The sequence below is a fragment of the Mus pahari genome, chromosome 2 (genome assembly GCF_900095145.1).
Source record: "Mus pahari chromosome 2, PAHARI_EIJ_v1.1, whole genome shotgun sequence".
Classification (NCBI taxonomy): domain Eukaryota; kingdom Metazoa; phylum Chordata; class Mammalia; order Rodentia; family Muridae; genus Mus; species Mus pahari.
Genome location: NC_034591.1, coordinates 52,393,352 through 52,417,906, shown reverse-complemented (window position 1 = coordinate 52,417,906; position 24,555 = coordinate 52,393,352). Strand labels below are relative to the sequence as shown.

The window sequence follows — 24,555 nt, the reverse complement described above, 5'->3', positions numbered from 1 at the left end:
CCTGTTGTTGTTCCACCTACAGGGTTGCAGCCCCCTTCAGGTACTTGGGTACTTTCTCTAGTTCCTGCATTGGGGACCCTGTGTTCCATCCAGTAGCTGTCTGTGATCATCCATTTCGAGCACCCAACTCTTAACAGAAGGATAGGTAGGAAAGGAAAATATCCAGTTTGCCGTCACCTGTTTTGCCAGTCTAGTACCTGCATTTGTAAACTGTAGTGAAAGCACTACTGGTGCTGAGAGTAGAGGCCACTGAGGACCGGGGCAGAACAGCAGAGGGACTTGTTGCTGTCCGGAGGATGGCAGCCTGATGAAACTAGGAACCAGGGGACAGAAAAGGAGACAGCAAGCGACACAGTGTAGGAGAAAACAGGTGGTTTCAGTTATCGTGTTAGAGATTGTACCTGAGCGGTTAAGGCTGCTACATCATGTTGACCCCTGTGTGTGGCATGCACAGACAGACACAAGCACATGTGCTCACAAACACTTACAAGCTATGTGTTATTTATACTGAATGCAGTTAAGACACAGTAATTTGTTTCAATCTTAATAAAGGTTAAAAATTAATGGGTTAGCAAAGCTACCAAACAAGGAAATAGGAGAAAGGTAAAATCAAAGGTTTTTAGAGCAAAACAAAAGAAGCAGCCCAGTGACCTCAGGAGCAGTTTATAAACAACAATCATTAGCCTTTTTGTGTCCATCATGTTAACTCAGTCTGCGAATCACAAGGTTAGGAATCCAAAGAGCAGTTGATTGAAAAAGGATGGAAAGGGGCTGTGCGGCTGATCTTTCCCTACAGATGCCTGCTCTGAGCCGGCTGGAGGAGTGTGCGATGCTTTGGTCTTCAACATCTCCCACAGAGAAGTGTGGGCTCCGACTGAATGAGTTTGCAGTCCACCCATCCCACGTGCCAGCTCTGTGTCAGAGAGGCTGCTGCGCTGGAGGGTGAGAGGCTGTGTTTTAGGTCAGGCTGGAGGTCTTTCAAATAGAAACTGTGGTACCAAGACTTCCTGGGGCAGCTTTACATCGTACTTGCCCTTGCAAAATGTATGTTTTGTGAAGAAAGAAAGAGAAGTACAAACAATGGAAAAGGCAGAGTGTGTGTTTCATACACATAGTGTTGTTAGTGTCTCCAAGAGCTTAGTGTGCTCTTTATCAGAAGCCACCAGCGCTGTTCAGGATGCTGCCATTTCATTGTCATTTGTCCATTGTTTACACTGCCCATCTGTGTTGCAGCCATACTGGAGGGCTTGATGTTTGTCTAGTGAGGACTGTGATAGGTAAGTGATATTCCCAGAGATGATTGAATTTGCCCCAGTTCTCTTTCTCCAGCATCAGCACATACCCAGTGAGGAAGCTGCAGCAGGCAAGATGCAAGGGAGGGGCATCCATGCAGCAAGCTGCTTAATAGAACTGATTTATAGGAGCAGGTTGTATGTTTCTTCTCACATCTTCTACAACACTAGACTTTAAAAGTCTTGATTCTGGGCAGTTTAATGCTTTTATCTTCTCTGCAATTATGCATCTGTATTTTGACTATTATGACAATCAGTGTACACTTTAAGCTAAAATCATGATCATGGCTGAAGATGCCTGTAAATAAATATTCACTTCAAGCTAGAAAAAGAAGTGGCTCTGGGTCATTCTAGTACAGCAGTTCCCATGGGACCCTTTCATACAATTCCTCATGTGTAATGACCCCAACCATAAAATTATTTTGTTGCTACTTCATAATTATAATTTCTGTTATGAATTATAATGTAAATATCTGACATGTAGGATATCTTCTGATATGTGAACCCCAAGGGGGTCACGACATTTAGAACCACTGCTCTAGTAGAAGACAAAAGGGCTTTGGGTTGTGATGGACCTTCGTCTCGTATAGGAGCTTGGCTGTTAATGGTGAGCGAAGATGGGTGCAGTGGCTGGGTCCTGTGTTTGGTGACAATACCTTGTGCCCTAAGAGCAGAATACTTTGTAAACATAAATGCAAATGTTGTGCTTCTCATCAGAGTAGATATTTGAATTTAAGAAGCTCCCAGGAGCTGCAGAGCAGGTGGCTCTTAAAATCTTAGTATTTGGAAATAGAATAAGAAGTTTGTTTATTCCCTTTTAAAATTTCTGTCTCAGAGAAATATAAGTCCAGGAAAATGAGCAGGAGTAAACTCTGAGCACGGTGTGTGTGGAAATATGGAGGTTTTGTAAAACCCCTTTTCTCCAAGCCCATGTCACTATCCATTGAACCAAAGTCCTCAGGAGTCTGGAAAGTCAGGAGGTTGGGCCAAAAGTCTAGAAACTTGGCTGTAGGTCAGCGTGACATATTTTTTTACAGAGTCTGTGGTTTTGCATATTTTTTTGGCAGGCAAGTATATTTTAGTTAATTTTCTGTGACCTTGATATTTGAAATTAAGATTGTCAGTGTATTTGGACTTTTCTTTCCTGAAGTTAGAACAGTTGTATTAGGCATTTACTCTTGTGAAACTTTATGCAGATGTCTTACCAGTCTTGTGAATAAAGTGCAGATGACATACTTTGTATTGTAGGAATCTCACTGCCCATCCTGTCTGCCAGTGGCTCTATTAGGCTAGGTTCTTCACTCCAAAGCTGGGACTTAACGTCCTTCTAGTTGGGAATCTTCAGAAGTAATTTGAGGTAAAACCAAATCTTGATAGCAGGAGACAGCTTCCTGGTCTAGATGTACAATTAGCTTAGGTTGGAATTAAAGAGGGTTTGGGAACGTCTTTAGTCTCTGTGTAAATACCAACGTGCTTATTATGCATCGTAAACCAGTGTGTATGCCTGTGTATGGATCTGTAGAGCTGGTTTCTGCTTCAAGTGAAGCTGCACCTTTGATTTTATAAGGTCCCCTCCACCCGGAACCCTATAAACGTTTGTAAATAGAACACTAAAATTTGTAGCGATAGGATCAATTTGGGAAATATCTGCTGAGAGACCAAAAAGTTCATTTTTTTAAGTACNNTGGTTAAAGAGTAAAGATTATTCCTCTTATTTTTTAAAAGAAGTATGCACTTTAACAAACACAGCTGCATGGGCAATTCAAACAAATCCATGAAGTGCAGTACCCATCCAGAAACCACACTTCCTGAAAACCGTTCAAAGCAGAGTCCGGACGGGCTGGTGATCTCACTGCCTGTAGGTTGAAGCTCAGATTCTGATAAATTGTGAGACAAGCAGGGCTGCTTCAGAGAGCAATGTGAATACAGCCAGANGCTTCAGACAGGTCTGTAAAATGGCGGGTCCCGTATTTACCACTAACTAGCAAAACTGACAGAAAAACTCATAGAAATAAAAAGTTTAAGAATCCTTCCTGCTGGTGTGCACTCCTTCCAATAGCAGACTTTTGCAAATGGAGTTTTACAGTCTATATTTAAAAAATTGTATGTTTGTAACAAATAAAGTATGCGGAAAAGTGAAAAAAAAAAAAAAAAGAAAACTGAAGTAGGGAGTTCAGGTAACATAATACATCCTGTTTACGGGAGGCAGTCACCTGGAGGGGAGGCATGGGAAGTGCTTATATCAGTCACAGGTGTCAGCGTCTTCTTGGGGGCAGAGTTTCCTGGGTTTTCGTTTTTGTATCATTTTGGAGCTAAGCTGGCAAATGTCCAGCTTTGTGTAAGTTAAAATCACTTAAAAAAAAAAAAAGAGAGAATATTCTTGTGAAAAGTAAGGTGCACTAGTCAGCCCTCCATTGTACTCTAAGAGCCTGAGGCCACAGCTGGTAAGACTCAGAGCTTTGGTGGAGGTGCCAGCCCATGACTGGTTAGCCATGTTGCTTTGGAGAGACAGCATAGCATGATGGTATTGTGACCAAAAAGAGCTATTCACTAATCATGAACCAGGAAGGTAGAGAGAGAGAAGAAGCAGCATGTCCTAGTCCCCATTTGAGGACATGTTCCACAGTGATCTCCAGGACTGTCACTAGGTTCTGCTTCTTAGAGTTTCTGTCAACTGGGATCAGCCTGTGGAGACTTAAGCTTTTACTCTAAGGGCCTTTGGAGACGTGTAAGATTCAACCCTAACAGAAAGAAACTTGGATTGTTCAAGTCTCAGTACTGTTTGAAGTAATACATCGAGACAGAGGACCAGATAGATGTCTTCTTGGTTCCTCTAGAACCAGGTCTCAGTGCTGCTAGGTCTATCAGTTGGTTTTTAAGACTGTCTCTCTGACTCTGTTTTTCTCTGTCTCTCTATCTCTGTCTCTCTCACACTCACTGTAACTTTTGGTTTGATACAGTTTCTTCTTTCATTGGAAACATGACAGTCTGCTCAGTGTTGTCATAAAAATTGGAAGGCTTACACCTACAAGTGTGATCTGTACCCGACACATGCTAAGCACGGTAAAATGCCACTTCTGTCTGTCACACATACAGATAGTATGTATGAACTTAGCAGAGCTATATTAATGTGCATTCATCTACATGTATGTGTTTTGGGATATTAATCCATACACATTTCCTTCCAGGATTTGAAGTGGTTTGAGTTGAATGCTAAGCTTGTTGTATAATTTTTTATTTGTAAAGTCTTATAAATGGAAAACTATATGCCTGTTCTGTCATTATTTTTAATAGTCTAATAATTAGTTCATTGAACTACCTAGCTCAGCTTTTCTGTCTAAAAGTGGATGGTAAACAGAATTTTCAGTGCTAGTTCAGCATGTTCTAAGAAAATATGATACATTAAAATGAAATTTATCCTTACTATTAAAAGTGACCTGTGGGTTGCCGTCATGTGTTTCTCTCTGTGCTTCAGTCTTTTGGAGTCAGCCACATTACAGTGTTTTGTAGATCTTGTCTGTGTGTAATGGTTGGAGTTCAATTTTAGATAAGTCATTCAGTCATTTTATCTCTAACAATTGCATTTTTCCACTTATTCTCACCCATTATCTGAGGCTCTTATCTACTTTCTCCAGAAGTAGAATGGCTTTATATATTAAATTATAAAGTAATTTGCTAAGCTGGAGTGTATAGAATTACTTAGTGTCTACCTATACAACAAGTTTGACTATTAGGGAATGACCAAATGAGCAAGATTCAGTGGTATCAAGGGTCAGACCACATTGGACAACCAGTGGCATATATTTGATGTTGGAAAAACACATAAGAGTGTGTCTTAAAGTAACTCTGAACCACGGGGGAGATGCTGCAATACAAATGATTTCAGTTGGGAGCTGGTGTGCACCTCCTCTCCCCCTATCCTAGGACCTCAGCTTGGTAGGCAAGCACCCTTGATTCAGCTGGGGTCTGTTCCAACCTTGTCTCTATAAATTCAAAGCCTGACTTTGAACTTTTATTGTGTGAACCAGGCAAGGCCTTGTGCTCTATACTCTTGAGCCCCTACACTTCAATGGCTGGGGTTACAGGTGCATAACCAGGCTCCAGGAGGGAGAGAGCTTTCCAGGGGGTTTAAGAAACATGGCTTTGTAAATCGGGCCATTGTGTTTCTTTTCCTCTGGTGTATTCCTTGAATTTTTCTTTTGTTTAAAGTGGAGGGAGTAATGCTTCTCTCATGGAGCATGATGGAATTTGATATATAAAAAATGCCTAGCCAAAGTTATTTTTAAAATTCCCTTTCCACTTCCTTAAAACCTTTAACTTCTTCAGAAGGCAATAAAGCTGGGTGCTTTTACCCTAGTACCATGTTATAGAGAACTGGATCTTATACCAGGTATGTGAGGTGAATGTAATGAGTAATTTTTTTGGTTTTACTTAAAACGGACGTTCAATAATATTCTTTATAAGAGACTTGACTGGTGTTTAGAAACTCATTTTGCTGGTCTATCTTAAGTCTCTCACCTGATTGAGAATATGCAAAGAAAAGAGCTAAGTTGCTGGGACTATAGGTGTAGGGCAGCACCAACTGGTATTTGTTTCATTAAGCTCAGGCAAGCTATCCAATTACTTAATGCAAATAGGAAAAGTTTACACTAAACTCCCACTTCTTTGCTGAAAACTCTAGAGAATTCAAATGAGGAGAGATATGTATTTAAAAGAAGGAAATTTAAATGAAACTTAAATCGGGGGCTTAATGTAGAATAATATTAGACCAGGAGATCTGAAGTAATAAGTGAGAAATGCCAATAAATAAAAGGGGGCTGTATTTGCTCAGATGCTTGTTCTGTTTAGTTTTGTTTTGAGATAATTCTTAAATCATCAGAGACCCAAGTTATAAAGAAAGCTTCATTTTTATCCCACCAATGGGCGAGTAACGTGCTGCCTTGCCTTGCCTCGCCTTGCCTTGCCAATGTGGACTTGACGCTTCTGAGAGTTTGTGGCACAACAGTGCTTCTTTCTGACCCTATAGTTCCATGTGGCCTGGTGTTCCCAGAGGTCCAGTTGGGTTGTCTCCCTGGTGGGGTGGGGTGTGGGTGGGCAGAGAAGAGATTGTGGGACAACTGCCTTTCTAGTGATCACTGAAGTGTGTGTGTGTGTGTGTGTGTGTGTGTGTGTGTGTGTGTGTATTGCAGGGTGGTGGAGAGGCGATAGAAGACAAGGGGACAGAGAAGATGCTCCACAGAGAAGTGGGCTCACAGAGAAGCAGGCGCTTCTAAACATGTTAGTAGCTTTTCTTTGTAAAGTGTTGTACTTTGTGACATGATTTAAATGAGTGGGTGAAAGAGGGCATTTATCTGAGGAAGGAAAGGGTGTCAATGAAAGGTTTTGGTGGGAGGTTTGAGAAACTTTCCCAATATGGTGCCATCACTTCTAAAGGTATACCATTTATCTGAAATTCTACCTTTTAAAATAATTTGAGACAGCCCGGCAGTAGTGGCACACTCCTTTAATCCCAGCACTTGGGAGGCAGAGGCAGGTGGATTTCTGAGTTCAAGGCCAGCCTGGTCTACAGAGTGAGTTCTAGGACAGCCAGGGCTACATAGAGAAATCCTGTCTTGAAAAAATAAAAACAAGCATACAAAAAAATGAAATGAAACAGTCTTTGTAGAGGTGATTTTAAACGTGTGTGACATTCTGAAGGCTGTCACCAAAGTGCAACTGAAGAAAATTCTATTTCTCAGCCCCTTGATGTTCCTGTGCCTCAGTCACCTTCCTCCCCTCACCCATGTGGCACTATAGCAACCTTATTTAAAGAATACTTCAAACAAAAAATTATCATTTATAATTAAGCTTCATAAAGGCAGAGACTGTGGTTCCTCCTTCATTCTCAGAGCACTCTCTCTCACACAGTGATTATCAGATGGATTAGTGAATATAACATTTACTTTTTACCTTATGTTACATACTAGAACTCAGAATCCTAGAAGAAATTATCCACTAAATGAAAATTGTAATTTCATAACATTTAGAGAAAATATCTTTCTTTCATTTTTCCCCTTTAAGATAAATGGTGTTTGCAAGCATTTACCTGTACGGGATTCCCTTTGACTTTAAAGCCAAGAAAATGGATCTTTGTTAGATGACACTACCCTAACGTTCGTAGACCATGAGGCCGAGCTCTGGGTCCCACTGCGAGCTGCCCTAAGTGTACAAAGGAGGCTTTCCTAAGCACTCGGGGCGCATTCCCTGTGCAGTTCTCATTGTAAGGAGAAGCAAATGTAAGACATTTATTAGGATAGAAAAGTGATTTTTCTTGAAGTTAGTTTGTACCAGTCTGTCTTGAATCTCTAAGAGTCAAAGAGTTATAAATTGATGTTCCCAGATGTTGACCCCCTTCTCCTGTAGGCCATTAAGTGTAGCCTGGATGTGCCAGGCATGCACTGAGTGCAGTGTGTTGGTGAGACCTTTTAGGGTGCAGCTTGTTTTCTTAGCTGGTTCTTTTATCTCCAAGTCTTTTGTTTTCTGTAGCGTTTGATTCATTTTTATCTGTGGTGGGATTTGCTAGCCATTCATTCATTCATTCATTCATTCATTCATTTCACATACATTTAACAAATGTTTGAGCATCTACTCTGGATCAGGCAGCTGTAAGTAAGATATGACAGCCACAGAAATAGATAGACCAAGCCCTTCCAGGTTTTGAGCTTATAGGAAAGTTAGAATGAAGCCTGTGAAAAACCAGGATTCCCCAGCCACAAACCCTTTGATCTACAATCTATCCTGCCTGCAAGATGTGCTGGGGCCATGAAGGTACAGAACTTGTGGGAGTAGCCAGTGAGTGAATGACTGGTCTAAGTTGAGATACATTCCACAAAAGGGAAGCCAATGCCCAACACTGCCTTTATGACCGGGAAAAGGAGGCTCAGAGACCTGTGTTACGAAAAAGAAATCAATAAAGTGATTCCTAGTGATATTCCGCTATACTCAGATCAGTGCCTCCCTAGCCCAGTCTTCATCAGAGAGTCTTTCTCTGACAGCCGATGGGAGCAGATGCAGAGACCCACGGCAGGACAATAGGTGGAGAGCGCAAATTGGAGATCTCCATCAGGTCTTTCCTCTTGGAGCTTGGGGAACCCCAAGGAAGAAGGGGAGGAAGAATTGTAGAAGCCAGAGGGATTGAGGACTCCAGGAAAACACAGCCCACAGAATCAACTAAGCAGGGCTCATAGGGGCTCACAGAGACTGAAATGGCAATCACAGAGCCTGCATGGGCTTATGCTAAATTATCTGCAAATAGGCTATGGCTAGTTAGCTTGATCTTTATGTGGGCTCCTAACAATGGGAGCCAGGGTATCCCTGACTCTTTTGCCTTCTCTTGGGAACCTTTTCCATCACTGGGCTTCCTTGTCCGGCCCTGTTATGAGGGTTTGTGCGTGGTCTTAATGTAACTTGTGCTGTGCTTTGTTGATATCCCTAGGAAGTCTAGGGAAACAGAAGTGGAACTGAGGGTTTGGGGAGAGAGGGGCTAACTAGGAGAAGTGTAGGGAGGGGGACTATGGTCAGGATGCATTGTATGAGAGAATAAAAACACCAACAGCAAACACAAAGAAAAAAGAAAGAGAGGGACACCATAGTCAGCAGGGTAAGCTTTTGATTCTCGAGGTTCTTGAAGAGAATCTAAAGAATCAAGCTAAATTTCCTCTAGGAAGGAAGGAAGGAAGGAAGGAAGGAAGGAAGGAAGGAAGGAAGGAAGGACAAACAAACAGGCAAACAAAGTAGGGTTGTGACAAGATCAGAGGCCAAATCCACCGTGTACACGTAGGTTTTCTTCATATCGGAACACTCTGCTTCCATGTGTTCAGGACCCCACATTACTATTACTACTTTGAGTTTCTGACATTTGTCATACTGTGCTAAATGCTTTGTTTATATTCAAGGTAGTCACTAACACCAGTCCACGTAGCAGAGCTTATGGCACTGAATTGCTGTTGCACCGGACAGTAGGTGCTGTGCCTTGACTTGGCTCCAAGACTTCACACAGTGCTTGTTTGTCTTCATACACAACAAGGTGATAGACCTTATTTTCTGAAATATTGAAGACTTTTATATGCTAATATGTTTGTTTCTTTGCTTTCATTTCCAGTAGTTTTTGTTCCTCTGGGTTAAACAGTTAATATCTTCATTAGTAATTAAACTTGTGCTGTATATGAATAAATACATCTAGAAGAAATATTCTTTATTAAAATTGGCTACACCAAACAGAATGATAAAATGTAGTTGTATAGATTCATAGTCTATGTTCATGAATAATGTTAATTTTGAATATAAAGCACATGGATGTATGTGTGCACATGTGAAATGCCTAGCCCACTTCTTGGCATGTAGCAGGTGATCCCTAAGTGATAAGTAATGCTGTTTTTTCTTTTAGTTGTCACCACCTAACATGCTAAACAGGCAACTTTTAAAAACATGTGGCAATGTTCCCGTTAAAGTGGTTCAAATGCATAGTTTTGTGATCTGGCATGAGGACCTTAGCAGTTACCAGTGTCCTCACGTGGACCACTCCATTTTGGTGTTACTTCCCTTTGATATGTCTCCAGGATGTATTTGTGTATCGAGCTGTGACTTTCCAGCTGCAGGATGCATCAGAATCACCTGGGGCAGGGACAGCACTGGAAGGCGGTTTGCTAGACACTGTCCTCATGGTTTCTGATGCCTATGTGAGGGGCTGCCTGGGAATTGGCATTCCAGAAACTCCTTAGTTGCCTGATCTGGGGAGGCAGTAAGGTCTGAAGTTATTATCCTCTGTGCAAGAGAGTCAGCAGCTGATGCCATGCTGTTGGGTTTATTAAATATTTTAGAGACTTTCAAATAAACTTATATTTATTTCTGTTTTTTTTTTTTCAAGAAACAACTTATATATGTTTACCATCAAGGGAAAAAGCATAATTCTGGAATATATTTTATAAGATAATTTTATCTATTATAACTTATTTCTAAGAATGCCAGGGTATCAGGATGGTGTGATGGTTTAAAATAGCAACAAGAATTTTATGTTCTCTACTTCTTTTCAAGGGTCCCTTTGATAGGCTAGCACCTAGTAAAATTTAGCACTCATCATTCACACTCAGAAAATTTCACTCAGAATGATACCAACATAACAATTTTTCCTACTTTTAAAGCATAGCTTACATCTTTGGGGATATAGAAGTGTTATTCTTTCAAAAGAGAAAAGGCAATCAGAAAATCTTTGTCCATGAGATTAGACTGAAATGATCTTTCATTCAGTGCTTCTGAGTGCCTTTCTGTGCAAGGCATATGGCAAAATCCAGTGCCAAAGTCATTTATCATTATCATATACAATGAGGGTGTTTTAGTAGACTGTAACTTAATATGGACCTAATTGTATGACGAGGCAATGGATCACCTTAATGCAATTGTCGGCTTCATTAATAGAATTAGTAGTGTGCAGATCCTGGCACTGCCATTGCTGTCTTCTTGTTTCTCTAGAACATGTCTGGAATGTAAGGCATCCATTGGAGGTAAGGTAGGTGGGAGCAGTCATTCAGCAGCCTGGAGCCTGCTATTAAAGGCTTATTTTGCATATGTTGGAAGATGGAGTGATACACTGGGTGGAGCTTTGTGTTTCTGGCTAATTTCTGCTTTCGTGTAGGATTAAGGAACCTGGAATACCTTGTCCTCTATTGTGTCCTCTATGCCTGACTCATGTCAGTGAATAAATGACTCACTTTTGAGAGGAAGGTGATGCTAAGCCTTCATTATGTTTCTCACAAAGGTGGCTTGATGAACGTTGTGCATGTGTGCATGTGTATGGAGAGACCCAGGATCTAGCTTAGCAGTAGATTTCAGGAGGGCTTTCTACCTTGGTTTTTGAGACTGTGCCTGGAACCTAGGACTTGTGAGTGGGTTAGGCCAACCAGCCAGCCAGCAGGCCAAGGATCATCCTGTCTGTTTCTGAAGTACAGTATTACAAATACATACTACACTATGTCTTTTTTTGTGGGTACTGGAGACAGACTCAGGGCCTCATGCTTGTAAGGAAAGCTCTTTACTTACTGAGATGTCCCAGAGATGGGATTTTTAGGTGAGAAGTTTTCAGTTTTACCTGAGAACTTTGTTAAATTTGGACACTTTGTCAGCTGAATCAATACCTTCTTCTCTTAGAATTCCGATGTTTTAAATGTGTGGGTGAAGGTTGCAGGGGATTACTGTAGTATAAAGTTTTGATAGATTATAAGCCAATATGATTTCAGATTTTGAATTTATGACTGTATGTTTCTGCTTTTTTATTCAGGCTTTTTTATTTAACATAAAATGATACCAACCAGCAAAGTTTTTTTTTCTATCCAGGTTATTAAATAACCTAAAAATAATTTGTCATTAAAGTAATTTAAAAGAAAGTATTGTTACCTATTTTTGTCTTTTCAGCCTTAAGCAAGCAAGGGACCTAGAAAGAGAGAGGGCTGCAGCCAATGAGCAGCTGACCAGAGCTGTCCTTCGGGAAAGAATATCCAGTGAAGAGGAGCGCATGAAGGCGAAGCATCTGGTGAGCCTTGTCCTGGTTACCCTGGTTACTGAAGATGCCTTGTCGTCCAGGGCATCCCTGAGGCTGGGAAGCCAAGCTGTCTGCTCCAGCTTTTAGTGTTGAGAACAGTGATGGTCCCTTTGCCAGATTTTCTTGAGTTTTATATATTATAAGTAGCTGACTGAGGTTGGCCATCCAGGATGTTTAAGGTAGGTTACTTTACAAGGCTTGAAGTGCTTCACTGGGGAACTGTTGCCTGTTTGTTTTATTGTCTCTGCCACCCTGGGCCTGGTCTGGCCTTCTTTCTCGTCCTGCTGGCCATCCAGGTGCTCCCTGGGAAAGCTGCAGAGAGGTGAGCTGAGCTCTCATCGGCTGCTCTGCAGACCTGACAGAAGGAGAGTCAGCCTGGAGAAGCCTTGTAAAGGACAATGAGACGTTTTTCTCAGTAAAATCGTTTTTTAATTTTAAAGACTATATAAATACTTTAAAATAAAAGATAATTAACAAAAATTTAAAACTCACCCACCCACACATCTTTTCTTGACATGATCATGGTTTACATTGGAGTGTGTTTCCTTGTAATTTTTTCTTAGAGTTTCTTATATGTAACTTTGAATTTGAATAAATGATGTATGTATGCAAATATATTGGTAGATTACAGAACACTTTTTCTGAAATGTAGTTTCTCATGATGATTAGTATCCTCTGTATCCTTACCACTTATTAAACAGTTTCCATTGGCAGCTAAAACTGCATCTCTTCTGGTTCAAGACTCTATCCTGGACTGCTCAGTCTCTACTTTTCTTTCTAGAAATGCAGATGAAACTGTTCAGGGCCTTTAGTCCTTGCTAGAACACACTAGGACACCAGTAAGATGGACCACAAGGCCTTAAATCGAGGGCTTTGAACTTCAAAACTTCCTACCCAGTAAGTAACAGAGCACTGCTAAGCCTAGATGGGGAAAGGTCCACTTGTCCTCTCTCCTCTAGTGGCTCTCTGTCTGTCTCAGCTTCGCAGTTTCCCCACACATTAGTATTAGGACGATTGAAAGTTTGTTCTTTTAATACTTACACATGCTGATGGTACAGTGTGATAGGTTGGCCCATGTATGCAGTGGAATTAGCAGCGTGTGTGCTGAGAGGCTTAGAATCTTCTCCTAGTTCTTTGGGAACTAGATAATAAATTGCTAACAGCTTTTTTCTTTCTTTTCTTTTCTTTTTTCTTTTTGTTCCCTTTTAAACCTTTATTTCCTTATTTGAAAAGGCAACCTATAACCAGGTGCCAAAAGAGGAATGAAAGGCGAAGTCAGTTTATAAAGCTCTTTCTTAGTGACCAGTCTGAGGTCCTAGGCTGCATGAGGAGGAAGGTGTTGCCAGAGTGGAGGTGACAGACCAGGAGGGAAATGCCAGTGGGCTGACTGTGGTCAGCACATTGAGCATTCTATTGAGTGGCACTCAGAGAAGGAGGGTCAGAAAGGAAGCCAGTCAGTTTAAAGGAGAAACAAAGGAATGGGCAGCTCACTTTTGATTCTGCCTGCCTTCTGACCTGCAGCATGTCTTGAGGAAGTAAAGGTGTCAGGCCAGTTGTCTGAGGGGTCATTGCAATCACAATAAAGTCTCACAACCTGGAGGCTAAAGACAGGAGAGGACAAGATTAATGGTGCTTATGTTTTAGGAAGGTACTGGGGGGCATTTCTGGTGAGCATTTTTTCTGTCCCCCTTCTTGATCCTTTGCACCTTATACCTGGAACACTCTTCTCTCAGTGACTAACGTCTTTACCTGAATGTGGGCATACTGCCTTGTTTACTTAGTTTAAGAATTAATGATTCCTTACGTACACATGATGTGGCATGAGCAATTTCATAGAAACTGTGAAACCTTGATCCTGTAAGCCAGTGGCAGCTCACATGTGCGACATGGTTGGCATGGGATAGTATGTTCAGCCTTTTCCACTTGCATATTGCCTGTCTTCACGTTTACTTAACTGCTTGTGTGTAAGATACTGAAGCGTATGTTCTGTTTGTAGCTTTCTTACTGATCGTGAAGTTGTTGGCATAGATGGCCAATTACAGCACTCATAGCTGCTCTATCTCACCATCACAGTGTTGGCTAAATCGAGTCCTCAGAGCACTTAGGGAGTGCGTAGGATTGATACTGTGGTGACTCAGGGCATCTTCTCCTGTTCACAGATTCTTGAGTGTTGTGGTCAGAGAGGCATAACCACTACTGGGTAATTCTTGATGTGTTTACCACATTATCTGTAGAAGACATAACATATTCACTGGGTAAAGATCACAAAATAAATCCAGTAATGCGTTAAAAATTAACACAAAAATCATTATCTACAGATAACAGCTATTAATATTTTATTTGTGTTTATCTGCATATGAGTATATGTATGCTTATATATTTGCCTATGTTTATATGCATACACTTATTCACAACATAAGATATTCACAACATATCTTTATGTGTTTTGGGGTTAGGTTGTGTGTGAAGTCAGAGCTCAGCCTTGAGTGTTGTTCTTTCTGATTTGCTCAGGTGTTGTTTACCTTTTTTTGAAGCAGGGTCTCTCACTGGGCTGGAACTGTGTAGTTAAGCTAGGCTAACTGGCCAGCAGCCCTAGAGATCTACCTGTCAGCACCTCTCCAGAGCTGGGATTATTGGTGTGAACAATAATGTTTTTCTTGTGGGTTCTAGGGATTGAACTCAGCTTTTCCATGCTTGTATAGCAAGCACTTAATAGACAAGGTTATCTCCTGAACTAAAATCTATTTTTTAAAGAATAGTTTTTGTCCATATAATTATGGTTGCATGGCAAGCACCTTACCAACCAGACTAGCTCCTGACCACAAAGTTCTGTTTTGTTTTAAAAAATTATTTTTCCTTTCTAATGAGTTTGTCTATAATATTAATAGATTGAGTTTGTCTAATATATTTATGTGTGAATGTTTTCTCCCAACAAATGATTTTTTATAGTCTTATAAAAATTTACACATTTAAAAACTATTTAGACTCTATGGTAAAAATTTTAATGATATGTATGTTTTTGTATGTTCACTACTTAATGGCTGAGTATATTTCAATGAATTCCCCCTAGTTATTAGAATAAGATATAAAAGAAAATATAGAAAATTAGAGGAGGCTAAGTATTAGCTAAGAGTGCTAGCTGAAGGCAGGAAGACTGAGTTCAGAGCCAGCTGGGGCCACATGAGAAAGTTCCATGCGAACCTAGGCTGCATAGTAACATTGACTATCCGGAATAAAAGAATGCCCTAAACTACTGTTGGAAAGCTGTCACCCTGTATTGGTAGAGGTGTGACATTCTCCTTGCCTCGCCCATCCCTGTGTTCTATATAGGCCTTAAGGTTCCAGATTTTACATCCTGCTATCTTTAGAAACAGAGTTCTGGTGTGGAGTCTGTGCCTTCTATTGTATGTAGTCCCATGATCCCTTCCCTTGAGGAGTGCATCTTCAGAACCTATGGTGTTGAATCTGTCTAAGAGCTGATTATTCTGCTGTGAGTGCTAGGTCCCTGGATCTGCGTCTTTCGTCTGTGAGGTCTTGAACGAATAGCCAGTATTGATTTACAGCTCATAGGAAAGTAAACTCTGTGTTTTATGTATTTGAATTAATTAGAAAGTTTTTGTTCAGTCAAACTGATATGAGAATGTATGTATCTTTTCTCAAATATTTGAGGACACAGGTATTTTCACTATTGGATTTTAAAGGGAACACACACACATACACACACATGTTTAAAATGAAAAATCTTTCTGATGAGAAGATTTGATGCTAAATATGGTATTCATGTTTTGTATACACTGTATTCATGAGGATTAGAATTAATTTTCCCATGCTTTTAGTGTATATGTTTTGATTACCATCTGTCACATAGGTTGAATTTATCACTAGTGATGTTATATCAACATATATCAAGAAATCTTAGGATCTAGACTTATATTTTTACGTCTGTCTACCTGCATGTGTATATATTTTGTTGCTGAGAATTGAACCCATGGTGCTGCTGAGCCATGCCCAAGCCTATTTTTAGTCTTTGGAGCATTTTGGATCTCACATTAATTTTCAGATATGCTCACCCTATATTGTGAGGTCTTGTCTCTACCTTTTCCCACTTATTGGTGTTTAGCATTGGATTTATGACTTCTTGGATATAAGTGCCAGGCTTCCCGCTCAGTTGTTTCAGCAGCTGGCATTGTTGAAGCTCTCTGAAGAGCAGAGTGATGGTGGTTTTGTTGCTGAAATCTTGAAATAGGTTCCAGTCAGAAGTTTCCTATTTGGAAGACTTATTTTAGCTGGGGAAACTTAAGCCTGATCTAGAAAGGCTATACCATTTCCTCTCTGTCCTGAATGACTGGTTCCAGAATTTTAATCAGATTTTACCCAGGGGGTTGGGAGAGGCCACTCATTGGTGACTGTGCCTGTCTGAAATGTTCACACTGGTGGCAAATCCTTCCTGGGAGCAGTGAAGAAGGAAGATTAGTGACAGGGTAGCACCAGGCCACACACAAGGTCAGTGAGCTGGACATTCTGCTGTCTACAAGATCCTGTATTCCTAATCTCATATTTGCTGTATCATACATAGAATTCTTTTTGAAATTAAAGAATACTAGGCTGATTTTTTTACTTTACAATTATATTTGATTTCTTTCTTTCCAAAAATGCCAGGTTAAAAATAGTGATTCAGTCTTTTTTCTGGCTTATTAAATTATGCTGGTTTAATGTTAGTCATTTCTTATTCACTACTGAGATGTTCAGTATTTTCTTTTTTAAAAAAAGATCTGAACTTTAAAGCAAGCCTTCATTTACTTGTGTAAGAGCATTTATTTAAGTATCTTGGATCATCTGCCCCTAAATGTGATGCAGCTTTCTTCATTTTAGAACAGATGTTTTTATTTCCTGTTTACTGTGTGGAACTAAGTAGTGCTAAGGATGTGGAAGAAAGAGAAAGTCCTGTCCTCAGGAAGTCATCAAGGAAGAGGCAGAGTCCTGCTTCCATGACTGCTTCTCCTTGAGGTTCTCTGTGCTTCTGTAGTGTTTGCACTCGTGGCCTGAGACCCTGGTCTGGCTGGCATCTTCTCACATCGTCCTCACTGAGCCTCGTTCGTTTCCTCTCTCCCCATCACCCCTGTCTTCTTTCTCCTGCTTGCTGCTTGGCTTCTTCACATCAGACTGTACCCTGTCTGCATTCACTCTGTGTGTGTGTGTGTGTGTGTGTGTGTGTGTTTGCGCGCGCGCGTGCGTGTGCATGAGTGTGTATACATCTAGTAGCTTCTGTATATGAGAAAGAAAATATATTTTGGGGAGACATATCAGTCTTTAAAATCAATCTTTTAAAGTTTATATATCTTCCCAATTCATACTGCTTACAGTACTGTGAGAATTCCTACTTTTGAGGTGATAGGGATCTTTGCTGTGTCTGCATCCATTTAATAGCTGCTTAGGTGCTGGTTTATACCTGAGTCCAATAGACAGTGAGAAGTGGATATTGTTGACTGAATAAGTGAATGTGCTAAAATCCCAGAAATAAGGGGGAAAGAAGTGGATTTTCTAGGGAATGAGAGTCTGCTCAGGAATTGCCCTGAAGGTTGAGGAGTAGGGACTGCGTAGTGTCTTATGTTGTAGACATAAGCATACACATATGGGCATGGGGGACACAGAGGTGTTGCTGAGAGGAAGCACAGAGCAAGAGGTGTGGTGGGACTTGGCAGCAATAGTCAGAGCTTAGGTTGTGGAGGGCACACATGCCTCTTAGGAACCTTGGACTGAATACATAGGAAGGTTTGAAGCAGGGCAATAAAGTGACTAGAATCTTGTCTTCATAGTTCAGTGATGTGTGAGGGCAGAAGAGGAGGAGGACATGAGGGATACATAGAGTCTGAAAGAAGGCTCAGCAGAGAGCAGGTGAGACCTGAATTAGAGCATTGCTCAGGGGGAAGCAGAGTAAGGATCTGTAAGTAATATTTGAGAAATAGTTTTAGTGGGACTTTAGGTTTGAAGGTGAAAGAAGAGTCAAGACTGACTTTAGGGCTGGGAGTCAGTCACAGTGAATAAGGATGCCTGATGGTGGAAGAAGAAAAGTGGCTCCCGAGTCATCTTCTGACCTCTACATGTGGGCTGTGCTCTCTCCTCTCTCCTCCCCCCCCTCTCCCTCCCTCCCTCCCTCCCTCTCCCCCTCCCTCCCTCCCTCTCAATAAGAAAGCACAGTTCAATAAAAGACTATCAAGTCTTTGGTGTCAGTAACTCTGTATCATTAGAAATTTTTAAAAAGGAAAGAATAACATAATAGTAACCTTAAGAACTGTCCAGGGTCAAGTGTATACTGTTCAATGTAACTTTACTCAAGAATTAGGGAGGGTACCGGCATTAGCTATTGTCCTGTCTGGTTTATTTTAGAGTACTTGGTCTTTTTCTACATTTATCTCCATTGCCCATTTATTCAACTTGTCCTGTGTATAAGGTTCTGCTAATTGCAGATGTGAAAGGCAAATTAGGTCTGGTTATCCTTCTTCAGTGTCTTCATTGTAGGGGAGGCCAAAGGTCATGCTTATCTTTTTTTTTTTTCTTTTAACCTCATAATTTCTGGATGTTTAAAAACCTCACACTGTTTAGAAAAATAACACACAAAGTGGAGTGGGTAAATGCACAAAATTCATTTCTGCAAATTTACATGACTTCCAACAAAATGTCACTTTTCACCCCCAGTTTCCTTTTTGTCTGAAATGCACCAGTGAAGCAATCAAGAAGAATTGATTAATTTTGTGCTGTGTGCTTTTCTAACTCTGCATTTTCTTTGTGCTTCAAACTGTGACAGTTGAAATTTAATGGTAAAAGAGAAAAAGGTTTTGAATTTGGGGTATGGAGAAGAGTGACTAAATTAAAGGAAGTGGATAGGAATACCACTGCTGTCTAGATGTGAGTCAGGGTCTGCCCCAGGCGCAGATGCAGCTCAAGCTGTGGTCCAGAAACCAACAAAGTTCTCCCTGTAACGTTCTAAATCATAATAGCAATCACTTGATTAGCCAGGTAGATGAAGTTCAGTGTAACACTGCTTATCCTGGGTTCTCCTACTGAGCACTTAAAGGTAATTAAGAAATTCCTCCCTAATTTTTCTTTTTTTTTTTTTTTCTTTTTTTCTTTTTTTTTGGTATAATCTAGGTGTTTGATCATCTGGTTCTCCCTATGGTCATCCTCTCACCCTAGTTATTTAGAGATGCACAGTGTGCTAGTTTGGTAGAAATAAAGTTAATGATCTTGAGCTATTGAGGCCTGTTTAAATATACTGTTCCGATTTTGTGTTTGATGGTTTTGAGGCTGAAGTTACAGATATTTCTCCCAGGGTTATTGGTAAGAATAGGATCTGGAAGCCACCTACAAGTCCCCATCTTCCTAGGCCTTGCTCAGTTAATAGCTGACTGTGAACTTCAAAGGGCAACCTCCTTGAAGAAGGTGAGCACAGAGGCATGCTGTGTCCTTTTGCCTCCTGTGCATTTGGATTCAGCAGGCCAGCGTAGTCTCCAAGACAAAGCATTTACATTCTGTAGTCTGTTCTTTGTTAGCACGTGTGGCATTGTAATTGTCAGCCTGAATGCACACAACCCTATGAAGAGATTGTGGATCAAATGTGCTCTGGAGTGGCAGGCAGCTCCTGTCCTCTTTGCTAGTACTGTGTGAGGTGAGGTGTATTTCAGCTTGCCAGCATACCCTTTATGTGAATGAAGAGCCCAAACTGGGTAAGGCCACAGTTACAGATACATTGCACGCTTAAACCTTATTCACATTAATGTCTCTCTTAAATACTTTGTTGGATTTCCTGCCTCTCCAGGTAGGCGAAAAACAATCAACAAACAAACAAACAGAAAAACAAAAACAACATTCAGAAACCTATGTTCTTATTACCAAATATCCTTGTGGAAATATTATATTGTGTTGATTGATATTGAGGGTCTAAAGGTGGAGCATGACAAAATGGCAGAGGAGATTGCATCCCTGTCAGAGATGGGGAACTTTCCACTAAACTCTGTATAGAGGTGACTTGTTCACTCAGACTGCCATGATCTTGTTGACAAAGTGATTAGAGAAGGCAGCAAGGGTACATGTAATGGGGCTAAAGGTGCTAGGGCCACTTCTTAGAATATTGTCATATTTTCATTTTAAATGCCCTTTTGAAAATTCATCAGGTAGCTTGAAAACATTAGCTGAGGGCATCTCAGGGCGAGTGGTATCTTAAATGTTAGCCCTGCCACAAATAGCTTATTGACATCCTATCATTTGGGTTGTTGTGGGTGTCCAGGTGAGATATGGAGAGCACTGAGTAAAAATCCATAGGTAACTGTGGGGCAGAGGGCTGCTTATACTTCCATCTCTTGATAATGACTTGGCATTTATTGTTAATATATTTGCTTCATGGCCTGGTTGGAAATGAACTGCCATTAGTGCCTTAGAATTTTATTGAACTGACACCATAATCTTATTTCTTCTTCAAGAGGCCAAGAAATATTGCTCCCAGTGTTTGCCTTAGCCAGTAACAAATCAGAAGTTTAACATAAGCATAATCAAGTCTGTCAAATCCCTACAGATCCCAAGTAAGGGTTTTGCACAGTGGGTTGAGCACCTCTGTGCAGCAGCAGCCTTTCCAGTGTTCTTTCATGGCAAGTCCCACAGGTATCTGAACATTGCTTTCCCCTCCTGTGGGAGGATCCATGTTGTTGGCTGTGATAGTCCATGTGCAGGGAGAACCACTTGTGTAAGGGATACTTGCAGGTATTCCGGTCTGTCCTTTCTGCACCCTAGTGGAGCTGAGCCAGGCTTCCTTTGTTCTTAATGATCTGAACTATGCCCTGCTGATGTGTGTAGGAATGGTTATTTTGTGGTTATGGAGAGAAGAACAGTGTTGCAGTATTTCCTTGTAATCCTAAAGATAAGCTCTGTTTTCCTCCATCGACACTCTTCTCTTTCCTTTGCTAACTAATGACTTCTCCTGAAAATACTGAGGGGCAGAATTACCAAATGAAGTAAGGCCTTCATTCTCTGGAGAGCAGGAATCTGTTTACAGACCTGCAGTATTTATTACATACCCCATTTAGCCCATTTATCATTTTAATAGAAAAATGAGTCATTTTAGATGATTCTGAAATAATTTGAGGTAAGCTACATAGCCCTAGGCAGAGTATGATTTACGGAGACAGAACCATGCTATTTTCCAAAACAATAATGGAATGGCCAGCACGGATAACATTACTTATGCTAGACTTATGAGATGTCTTCATTGTCACAGAAATTTGTTGATTAAACATTTAGAGCTCTCTAGCTAGTTTCCCCACTCTTTTATGACAGGTGGTTTCACCAAGTCCCATACGCTGCACAAAGATCCTTTGTTTGTTCCACATACCAACTTCAATATTAACTTGCAATTAGTATTTAGTATTGTCCTGGTGACAAAGGTCACAGTCTATGTCATGGGCTAGTTTGTTAGAGAAGGTTAAAAGAATTCAAAACTTTGTGCTTAGAAATTAAACATCTTCTGTTTAGAATTTCTTCATCCCACTGTGTGCACCTAGTTTAAGTCCCATTGAATTTAAGTTTTAAATACCTTTCCTTTGGACACATACTTGATTCACTGGGGCGTAGCTAGCTGATCTTCTGAGATCCTACCTGTAAATCTAGTTAGTACTGTAACGTACGTAAACATGGCCAAAATCATAGCCAAAACAATCTGAGTTTGTTTTTGTTACTTATCACTTAATAGAAACTTTGAAATCCATTGTCTCACTTGGCATATTCTGTAGGAGATTATGCATTTCACCTGTTGTTGATCAAGTAAGTTTTTCTAAAAAATAGAGATTATGCATTACACCTGTTGATCAAGTAAGTATTCAAAGAAACAGTGAGCCAAAAAAGTTGCACAAAAGCAGACTCTGGGTTACCACTCAGCTTTCCTGAGACTTCAGGCTTCTATTTTGGGCTCAATTTCAATAATTGATTAATTTCAGGTAATTATTATTTTAACTTCAAGTGGAATTGATTTTTTATATTAGAAAGGAAAAGAATGATTGAGGAACAGGTAAGTGGTCAAAGCAGGAATTACTGCAGGCATGAATAAAGCATGTAAAGAAAATCAGTGTTTTGATGTACATGCAGAGGAAGTACTGAGATAGCACTGTGGCTACTTGGCTAGAGCGCACACGGCTTTAACTCTGGGCCAGCCCGAGTCTTGTCTCATCTTGGAGGACTATGTTCATAACCACTCTACTAACTGGGATTTAGGATAATCTGTGTAACATTGAGGCATTGAGCTGTATAGAATAGAAATAATGTAAAAACTTTAAATTTACAACTTCCAGTTGCAAATTTTAGTATTAAAAATAGTTAACCTTATGTGAATCTTTACAGGAAGTCTTTAAGTGCTCTGTTTATTCTTATAGTCATTTAAGAATTTTCTTGACTATAAATTTCTTTGTGCGGTATGCTATGCTTCAGGAGAGGATGATACATATGCAGGGGGCCTGGTTTTTCCAGCTCCCATCTCTCCAACTTCAGAGAGAGTGAATAAAGAGACACACTGTTGCTATTGTTGTTATCTATGATGTAAAATCTTTGTAGAAGAAAGAGATGAGTCTTTTTGTGTGTGTGCCCCCCTCCCCCCAGCTGTCAGTAGGTTGATTTAGGAGAATAAAGTACTGTTACTGTAGATTAATTTTAAATGTAATTGTATGTGTTAGCACACATTACTCATAAAATAGATTCTATTAATTTTCTGTTTTTCTAAAAATATAATTTTATGAGAAATTTTAGAAGAAGCACCAGAGCTTTGTCTTATAAATTGCAATTTTGAATAGCTTGAAAAGTGTTCCCACTGACTGTTTTGGAAATGAGTTACTTGAAAGGTGAAAGACACAAAGGAAGATGTCATTACAGAACCATTAATTATTTTCCAATTGGCCTTCTCATCCCAAGAAGAGTCTTAGGTCAGAAATTAAAAGCTAAGAATATACATTGCTAGATAAGGTGTGCACGGCTGTATGTAATGTGTAATGAATGTGTATTTCTCAGTGTGGAAAAAGTAAATGCAGTGTAAGAAATAAGTAGGGGGTCCAGGAGATGGCTGTGCACACAAGGATCTGAGATCAATCTCTGCTGCCCCCGTAAAAAGACAGACCTAATTGTTGAACTCTGCACCCCCAGGAGAGATCTTGTCTTGACGAATAACACCTGAGTTTGACCTGGTCTCAACATCAGTGCACACATGCACATGTGTGCCTCTGTGTGTGTGTGTGTGTGTGTGTGTGTACACTTGTGCATCTGACTAAACCATTAGAGTTTTAAAAGCATCGGCACTTCCAGTACATACATAAACCCACGTGGAATGACACACTTAAAATTAATTTTTAACCTTTTCCTTGAGATAATTTCTTACACTAAAGCTGTGACAATGGTACAGCAAATTCAACTTGGATTAATCTGTTTGTAGTCCTTTCTCATTCTCTTTGTATCTAATTATGAATACTAGACTCATACAAATCTGTATTTACATACTGTGTAATGGTTGTGACATCTTATGGTGTGCCTAAACATCTATATAGAATCACTTTGCATGAGTTTCAGAGTCATATTTTTGAACCTTTATTTGTTCTGTTTTTACAAATTTGATAACCAAGAATGGTTGTTGAAAAGAAAGAAACTGAACTTTAACCCTCAGTCCAGATTCTGGTTTTCTCAGTTCTCACCAGTGTTGCAGTTGCTCCTCCTCACAGAGGGTGGTATATAACTGGCTCAAGGACTGCAGCTGGTGAGGATAGCCTCAGATCCCACTTTAAGCGTTAATTTGGAAATAAGAGAACCAAGAAGATGATCCTTTGTCAGTTTCAGCTCCTGAGCTGCTGCCTCCATTGGCAAGAGTTTTAGAAGAAATGATGAGCAGAGAGGGAGATGGGAAGGTCTCATGTCAACACACAGGTTCATACTTTACATTGAGTGCAAGCTGAGGCAAAGTAAATGCTTTGGAAATTTTCTTTTTGTAAACCAAAAATGCTATTGCAGGCATCCAAGTTGTATCATTAAACACCATTAGAAAGTGAACTCCATTCTTACTTTTTCTACAGAGGTTTTGAGTAGTAATTTCATCCGAAATAGCCTCCTCTGTGTCCCTCCCAGGTTCTGCTCCATGTAATTTTAGGCAAATTGCTTCCTTTCCTTTATGCCCTTTGTTTCCATCTGCTTAAAATGAGGACAGAGTCTTTAATGTACTTCTTTCAAGTCTGTTACCTTGATGAATAAATACATAAATACAGAGGTTCTTTGAGAATGCAGAGTTCCATGTATTTATAAATTGGCTTTTCCTAAAGTAATTTCATTTCATGAATAGGCTACCAGTTCCAGGAGTCACGTCTATTTTAATTTTCTTTAGTTATTAAAAATGCCCATTTCAAAATAAGAAAAATAGTTAAAGTTGAAAGCCTTTATTTTCTTGGTTAAATTGGATTTTTGTCATTGAAAACTTACTCTGATTTGTTGAAATGCTTTGGTCCTAGGCACAGGTATAGATAGATGCTCTTAGCCACTGTGCAGACAGGGTCAGACAGAGCTTTATATTTTGGATCGAAGAGGAGAAGCGGTCTTTGGCTAATGCTTGTTTGCTTTGAATGAAGTCTCAATACTTTGTTAGCAAAATAATAGGTATTTTAAGGAAAAAATAGATAT

General features: G+C 40.1%; 1 protein-coding gene across 2 annotated transcripts in view; it reads left to right on the top strand.

Annotated features, from left to right (window-relative positions):
- Nucleotides 1–24,555, top strand: part of Chchd3 (coiled-coil-helix-coiled-coil-helix domain containing 3) — a 259,060-nt gene that overhangs the window by 79,433 nt on the left and 155,072 nt on the right. For both annotated transcript variants that reach the window (XM_021190919.2, XM_021190918.2), the window contains exon 4: nt 11,739–11,856. In XM_021190919.2, the coding sequence (XP_021046578.1) occupies nt 11,739–11,856 (118 nt within the window). The remainder of the gene's footprint in view (nt 1–11,738; nt 11,857–24,555) is intronic.